The sequence below is a fragment of the Mastigoproctus giganteus genome, chromosome 14 (genome assembly GCF_048544385.1).
Source record: "Mastigoproctus giganteus isolate SK-2022 chromosome 14, ASM4854438v1, whole genome shotgun sequence".
Classification (NCBI taxonomy): Eukaryota; Metazoa; Arthropoda; class Arachnida; order Uropygi; family Thelyphonidae; genus Mastigoproctus; species Mastigoproctus giganteus.
In genome coordinates this window covers 119,730,011-119,738,704 of record NC_143588.1, presented here as the reverse complement: position 1 = coordinate 119,738,704, position 8,694 = coordinate 119,730,011, and the positions used below count along the sequence as shown (strand labels likewise).

Genomic DNA, 8,694 nt, shown 5'->3' with positions numbered 1-8,694 from the left:
AATGCTTTGAGTAGGGATGGTACTTTGAAAGATAGGACAGCCCTAAGTGGTGAAGATATTTGTGAAGGTGCTGGCTTACATTCATCTAGTACCACTATGTTATTCCAAAAGGTTATGTACCAGCAGGTTCGCAGAGTGGCCATGGGTTCACCTATTAGTGCAATTATAGCCAACTTAGCCATGGAAGAATTTGAAGATAGGATGTTGGGGAGCTCTAGTTCTCCCCCATTACATGCATGGAAGAGATATGCTGATGACACATTCACGGTGATACCAAAAGGACACAAAATAGAAATACTCAATTGGTTGAATAGTGGTTCGCCTTATATTCGATTTACTTCAGAGGTTGAGCGGGAGGGGCCCTTCCATTCCTAGACGTGTGGGTATATAAAGAAGGCTGACACTTGAAAACTAAGGTTTACAGAAAACCCGTGTCAGGGCCAATACACACACTTCAAACAGCCAGGTAACGTGTCCATCAGTACATTGTTCAAAAGAGTATTCCACAGATTTTACCACCATGGAAATGGCCTCCTTGTTCACTGAACATGAACCCTGCGGAGCATTTTTGGGATGTTGTGGAAAGGTCCGTTCGAGCTTTGGATCCTCCACCCAGGAATGTGACGAAATTATGAACAGCAGTGCAGTAAGCATGGATGGAAATACCTGTGGAATGCTTTAGTGAACTAGTGGACTCAATGCCTTGCTGTGTGACTGCCTTTATCCAGGCGAAAGGTGGGTTCACCCATTACTAGGTAGATATCCATGATTTCTGTACACTCAGTGTAGTAAGAATAATATTTTTTCAAATTCTTTTAAGATATTGCGAATTAAAATATCTTAAAAGATTTTAAATCAAAACGAGAAACTTTCACTCGATCTCAAATTCTCTCTCTCTCAAAATCTTAATGCTATTTGCATGAGTGGAAAAATAAAAAATAAATAAAAGTTATGGAATGTAAAATATGCACCTCTTCTTCCTCCTCGTCATCAGCATGCGGCTTAATTTTTGGTACATTGTCTCCTCCACCCTCTTCATCTTCTGGACCACCTGTGCTACCCCTGAACTTTTTCTTTTTCCTGCCAAACTGAAATAGATATCAAATAGCATATTATTTATTTATCAAGGAGTAAAGTTTATACAGGCATACCCCCAGTTAGTGCTACCCCTTTCAGTTCCATTTTGTTTCTTACTAGAAATTAAAAGAAACAACAAAAATTTGTGTACTATGTAATGTAATGATGATGATATGACATATGTTTTTATTCACTAGCTGTTTTCTTTATTCATAAAAAAGTCAAAATATATACATACAAAAAGCAGTTAACAATATTAACATTTTGGTCAATTTCCAATAAAAAATTTCCAGTTGTTCAAGTGAGTCCAACCAATTGCCCTAAACTGCAACATGGCAGTGAGTTATAGCTGAACCAATCAAAACCATTCATGTAGCAAATCAGAGCACTGCACATACATAAAGTACACGCTCACAGTCCAACGCTCTCCTCTCAAGCTCTTACCTTAAGTTCTGCCATGGTTGCCTGTGTAGACAATCTTATTTAGGTGTAAAATTTTTTTTATTTTTATTATCTATCATGTCTGGAAAAGAGTCTACAACTTCAAGTGCTAATAATGCATAAAAGATGCAAAAAAGCATTTCTTTGAATTTAAAACTCCAAATGTTGAGGCAAATGGAAGCTGATGAGCATCAGGTGGATGCCTCTGAACTTGGCTACATCCACAATTAGAACAATTATCAAAAATGCAAAGATGATAAAAGCTTCAGCAACAATGATCTCAAAGTTATCTACAACAATGATGACTTGTTAAAGGAGCCATTTGCTTGAAGAAATAGAAAGATTACTTAGTATTCGGGTGGAGGACCAAACACAATGGAATATGCCCATAAGTCGACTGATAATAATGGAAAATGCAAGGAGCATCTTCAGACATCTTCAGGGAGAAGATACATCAGAAACATTCACAGTCAGTAGAGATTGGTTTGACAGATTCAAATGCCACACTAACTTCACAGCATACATATCCCTGGTGAAGCTGCTAGTGGACACAAAGGTAGCCCACGAATTTCCCATGACCCTGAAAGCCATCAGAGTGTGGCAACTACCCTCCCGAGATTGTCATCAATGTCAACAAAGAGGTCTTTTTTGGAAAAGAATGCCATCTCGTACTTTCATCTCCCAAGAAGAAAAATGTGCATCTGGATTCAAAGTTGGTAAACACAGATTAACTTGCTTACTAGGGAAAAATGCTTCAGATGACTAAGTTAAACCTGTTGTTTGTGTATCATTCAGAAACACCAAGAGCAATGAAAGGACTTTCAAAATCACATGCTAGATTTAAAAATCAAACAAGAAGGGCTGGCTGACAATTGATATTTTATAGCAGTGGTTTATTTCATATTTTTGCCCTGTAGTAAAGCGTTATTGTGAAGAGCACAATCTTGAACCAAGGGCATTGTTGGTGCTTGATAATGCCCCAGGCAACCCCGAGAATCTAGACACCCTACAGACCTGCATTCCTATAGAAGTTGTTTACCTTCCACCCAACACCACATTACTCCAACCAATGGATCAAGGAGTCATATTGAATTTTAAGGCATATTACCTTTGTCATACATTCATACAGCTCATAGAGGAAACAGATGGTGAAGATAAACAGTCCATCAGGAATGCTATAGACAATAACACAGCAGTCTGGCATGAAGTGACTCGAAACTGCATGAACAGAGTGTGGATAGGGCTACGGCCAGAAGTGTGCAATGACTTTATAGGATGTGACAAGGAACCAATCATCAAAAACATCATTGAACTAGCCTGTGAAGCAGGAACGAAGGGTGTTAATGTGGACTATGTTCAGGAATTACTGAAGTCTCATGGTAAGAGTCTTACTAACGATGAACATTTTAAATTTGCAAAGCAATGCATACAGAGTGAAACTAAAGACCCTGATGATCCGATGCAGAGGAGGAAACACCAGTGAGAAACCTCACCACAGAATTCCTCAGTGGTAGTATTGCTATGATCTCCCAAATCATGGACCAGTTCACCGAGAATGATCCTGACTGGGAGCGAAGCAGCAAGGCAAAGAGAGGTGTTTTTAATATGATTTCCTGCTATCAAGAACTACTTCATGTGAGGGAACTTAAGAGAAGAGTCAACTCTTGATTCCTACTTCAAGAAAGATTAATCTTCAAATGACTTATTTATGATATATCCTGTATATTATTCAATAAAGGTATGTTACAGTATTAGTCTATGTTTAACATACCCACAAATTACTGTATATTATGTTTCTCAAGTTGAGAAAAAAGGTTATAAGAAATGCATCTCCATTTATTTAATGTTAGAGCAACTTCATATAGCACTGTTTTGTTTAGTACACCATTTTATAGAAATGTATCCTGTGCACTAACGAGAGTATGCCTGTATATATAAATAAATGCTCTTATATAAATTTTAAATTCACAACTGTTTATGGGCATCAGTAAATGGCACACATTCTACACATTTTCACTGACTAGCCCCTGCTTGCTTCATGCAATAACATGAGAGTTTTTGTTGACACTGTTAATAATAAGCTAACAACTTACAAACACCCTCAGAGGTCAGGAACAGGATATGAGAAATTTCATTTCTATATTCTGATAATTTATTTTGATATAAATTATCAAATATAGAAATGAAAAAGATTAAAAAGTCTGCTGAGACAATATATCTCTATCTGCCAGTTCAGAGTTTATCAACAACAGCAATAACAAGTTAGAAGAGATATAAGTAAAATCTATGAATGAAAGTCAATGAAGACCAGGTAGAGTCTCCAAAATTCAGCTGCCCAAAAAACTGGAACTGTCCAAAATCTGGACATTTTTTCTGCAAAACTGATGCAAAATGTATTCACCAAGTACAATTATATTAAAGTAAAGTAAGGTTAAGCGATATTTAATTCAACTTTCAAAAAAAACTCTATTAGTGGCTTAACGTCTATGCATTTATTTTTGGTGACCAGATCTTTCAACTGTTATAAGTAAACATCTATGGCCTTACTCACAATTCATCACATTTATTTATTACTATTGAAAAATAAAAAAGCTGCTCCACACTAATGACTTGTACTTGGTAAAAAGGTATATCATATCAAATCTATACCCGACAGCACTATATGCTTCAGAGAATGGGCCTCGGCTGCCAAATCCAACCTTAAAATGATATTTGCTGGTGGATTCAAAAATGGTCAAATGCCAAACTCCACCTTCCCCTAGCTCTCAGAACAACACAGTCAGCAGATGCCCTTCAACTTCGCAGGCTCCGATTCTACATCAGAGAAAGAAGGCTGCTATTCACAATCAAGATGGCCATGGGTAAAATTACAGAGCTGAATTTCTGCGATCGCTGCTCTTGGTGCGTTCCTCCCCCTTATCTCCAGTCTTCAGAACAGCGGCTAGCAGACCACAACCGGCAGTGCTTACTGACTGCCAAAGCAAATGCTGCCCTCACTGCAAACGATCGACAGTGACCTCCAAGAAGTGGTCAACAACAAAAGATACAGGAAGGGAATCCTCACTGAACTGAAAATTTAGACCTGTGCTTTTGTCTTTCAGTAGTCCTAACCTATGTTATTTAGCATACATCCAATCCAGACTTAGAAACACAAAATCTAAGGAAGTGCATCCAATTGACATTGGTGGACAATGCAATGCTGAGTCAGTGTTGAGTGACACTGGGAAAGGAAAAATGAGATTAGGTGTCTGTTATTATAGGCCTAATGAATCTGACGAGTATAATGATTTCTCTTCTATTTCTATTCTATTTCTCTGCACAATGAGCAATTGTGCAGAGAAACAGAATGGGGTCAGTAAATCAGAATGTCTTATAATGGGGAATTTTAACTTTCCAGATATTGACTGGAACTTATGGGTTAGTCACTTGCACACTGGCCGCCTCCGTAGCTAGGTGGGCAGGAGCAGCAGTGCGTAGCACATGCTTCTTGATTAGACCAGGGTTCGAGCCCGTGACCACAAAATACGGAGGATGTGGAAAGGTCAGGGAATGACCACCGCATATCCCCGGAGCAATATGGCCTTAGTTACTAATGCTCCTAAAAACCAAATAAATAAACAAACAACAAACTTGCACACTAGCAAGACTTTGTGGATTTATTGGATTACAGTTTTCTATAGCAACATGTTCAAGAGGCAACCAGAGGAAGTAATACTCTTGATCTGATTACCAACAGTGATTCTTCATGCGTTAAAAATCTGCAGATAAAGGAACCACTAGGTGACAGTGATCACAGTGTACTGATGTGGGATTTACTTAAAGATGCAACTACCATCAGGGGTCAGGGGAAAGGTTTTTGCTTTCATAAAGGTGACTACAGTGATCTCAGAGAGTTTTTAAATTCTGTACAGTGGGATCAACTGATGATGTTACCAACGGTGAATTCTAAATGGGAAGCCTTCAGGGACTTAATCTTGGAGGCTACTAGGCTTTTTGTACCAACTAAGAAATACTGTTCAGGGGTTAAATGGATATCAGATAAATTAATGCGGCTCGTGGCAGAGAAGAAAAATGAACGAGATGCATATCAGCCAAAACAGAAACCTATAGCAGATATAAGCTAGTCTGTAATCAAGTCACGAAGGGGGTTAAGGCAGATTACGAGAAATCTTTGGCAAAGGATGCAAAGAAAACCAGCAAAGAGTTCTTTACTTATGTAAACTCTGGAAAGAAGAAGATGAATCAGATTAGATCACTTAACATAGATGGGTTGACTACTGATGATCATGCTCAGGTAGCTGATAAACTGAATGAATATTTTGCATCTGCATTCACACGAGTTATTCAATGAGGGGAATGCCAGAAGTTTATCAAACTAACAGGGAACTAAGTGATTTTGTAACAACTGAGAGCAAAGTGGAGGAGAAATTGTTAAAGTTAAACATAAAAAAGGCACCTAGGGTGGATGGGATTTATCCAGTTATATTAAATGAGGCAGCAAAGGAAGTAAGCAAACTCTTAGCCATAATTATGAGAGCTTCCTTGGACTTTAATACCTTCGAGGGCATCTACCCGATTCTTCTAACTCATAGACACTTATCAGAATGCTGAGTTAGAACCTAATTTCTTGACACTCTGAACCTAGCACACACAAAGACTTGTGTGTGCTAGGTTCAGAGACACAAAGACCCTTGGCTAGATCATGTCCTGTTCCAGAAGGTCTGCAAACATTTCACAAGTTGCACATTTTCTTAGATGTGTTGGAAAATAATCCCCTTTGTTCTCCCCCGACTTAGTTGGTTAGGTGAGTCCTTTTACTGTTTTCTTTGTACATTTGCCTTTTGTTCCTCTGTCAAGTAAACTGTGAACAACCTGCCTGCGTTACATGTTCTCCCATATTTATCACCTTTTGGTCTTAAGCTCATCAATATCATATTCATTAATTTTATTAAAATTCTTTCTAAATTCACCATATTTTTAATTCTGCTTTATATTACTTTACATTACTTTATATTGTCATTCTTTCGTGCACTTCTAGTGGTTGACTCTTTAAAATGACACCAGGGCTGTGCACTATGCTGTTGAACTTTATTAATACAAAGTTCAAAGGATTTTTACATTTTTTAATAAAGAGGTCTCTCCAAAAAAAAAAAAAAGATAAAATTATCTTTTTTTTTTTTTTTTTTTTTTTTTTTTTTTTTTTGGTACATACTATATATCAAAGAATAATAATAATAAATAATATCAAAATTAAATGAAAAAATAAATTATTTTAAATTAAAAAATTAAAAACACAGAAGCCTTGTCTAACAATACAATAAAATTTAAAAGATTTTATTTTATTTGAAATAGAATAATTTATTCTATTTCTCTCAGTTGTTACAAAATCACTCAACTTAAATCAAAAAGCAATCAATAGAAATAAAAATTTTATATAGTATATATTTTGATATATGCAATATTTTAGTATCACAGTAATAAGAATTACAATCTTATTACAAAAGGAGACATACAAACCATTAACTTTTTCATAAACTAATCTAATTTAAAGAAAGAATCCAGTGTTGTTTGCACAGTTTGTCCTACAGGCCAACACATTCTCTATTATGAACAATGCATTTTGGCATCTTCTTTAGATGGCAGTGTGTGTGCTTCTTCACTTTCACTAGTAACAAAAACATCATCGTTTTGCTTGGTGCTCAGCAGCTCTTCTGATGTTGAAGTTGCTGTGGTAGCAACTTCATCACCCACCTTCAAAAACTCTTCAAATTTGCCAACAAAATCTATAAAGGTAAAAATAAAAAAAAAAAAAGATAAACTGCAGACATTATCAATCCACTGCAGGATAGAAGCCTCCTCAGTGGTTGATGTTGAGGGAAATGGACCATAATCTGACACGCTGGTTTAGTGCGGGTTGATAGATCAACTGTATTCAGCAGTCAGGACTTGAACCCCGGTCTACTCAAAGAGTGCGTGCTATTGCACTCCAGCCCTTGACCACTCGGTTATGGAGGCTGTTCAACAAAATCTATATGCCCCTTCAAATCCCCCATTCCTCAATGTTGCTATCACATTCACCTGCTAGACCATGTTTTTTGATGATATTCTCTCCAAAGCCACTCTTTCTTAGGCAGTTGATTTTTACACTTGATGCAATGCTATCCCAAGCAATAACAAGATTACAGATAGCATCCAAGACATTCCAATTTGGCTGCAAATTGTTCACTCCTATGTTGTGGATTAAGTACCTTATATCAGGCAGGCTCTATATGCTCTCTTGAGATTATAAATAATGCCTTGATCCAGTGGCTGCATAAACCTGGTGGTATTGGGAAGTAAAAACAACAGCTTAAGTGTCTCAGCAGAATGTGCCATACAACAATCTAGAATCATCAAAATGTTCCTTTTTTTTTCTGAAGCCATTCTTCTGTCCACTTTTGATAACCAGGACTGAAAAATTTTGACCATAACCCAAGCACTTCTATTGGCCTTGTAATCACAAGGAAGTTGGTTTAACTTCTTTAAAACATCTTGGCTTGGAAAACTTACCAATCACAAGCGGGCATAGTTTTGTACTGCCATCTGAATTGCAGCATAACAGAACAGAGAGTCTTTGTTCACTTAATTTTCCACCATGACAAGACTCTCCTCGAACAGCAAATGTTTCATTTGGCAGCAAATTATAAAATAAACCTGTCACGTCAAGATTAAATATATCCTTTGCCTCATATTTTTCAAGAATGGACCATACAGAACACAACCAGTCTGTAGCCTTTTCTTTGTCGACTAATCCAGATTCACCACAAACATTTCACAAAACCAAGTTATTCCTGTCTTTAAATCTTTGGAGCCAGCCACTGCCACATTTGAAGTAGCTAATTTCATGTTGCTGAGCTAGATAATTTGCCTTTTCTAGCAAAATGTCAGATTTGAAATTGGCAAGTTAGGTTCATGCATTTGTCAGTACCACTCTAAAAGTTTTGTTTCAAGCTCCTTGTGTTTTGCCCTACAAATTTGTTTCCTGTTTTTTTTTTATTGCTGCTCCAGTGTTGCACACTTCCAAGTTTTTTCGGTTTTTCAGTATTGTAGATAAAGTAGGTAAAGGTATGTTGTATTCCTTTGAAATGTCTGTTTTGCTTGATTCCATCCTATCAGCCTCTTGTATAATTTTCAGTT

The 8,694-nt window shown here is 37.0% G+C and overlaps 1 protein-coding gene across 1 annotated transcript in view; it reads right to left on the bottom strand.

Moving 5' to 3' along the window:
* The window catches only part of LOC150075683 (zinc finger Ran-binding domain-containing protein 2-like), a 107,808-nt gene that overhangs the window by 52,237 nt on the left and 46,877 nt on the right, over positions 1-8,694 (bottom strand). Inside the window, exon 6 of the mRNA XM_090388816.1 lies at positions 972-1,088. Within this exon, the coding sequence (XP_090244942.1) occupies positions 972-1,088 (117 nt within the window). The remainder of the gene's footprint in view (positions 1-971; positions 1,089-8,694) is intronic.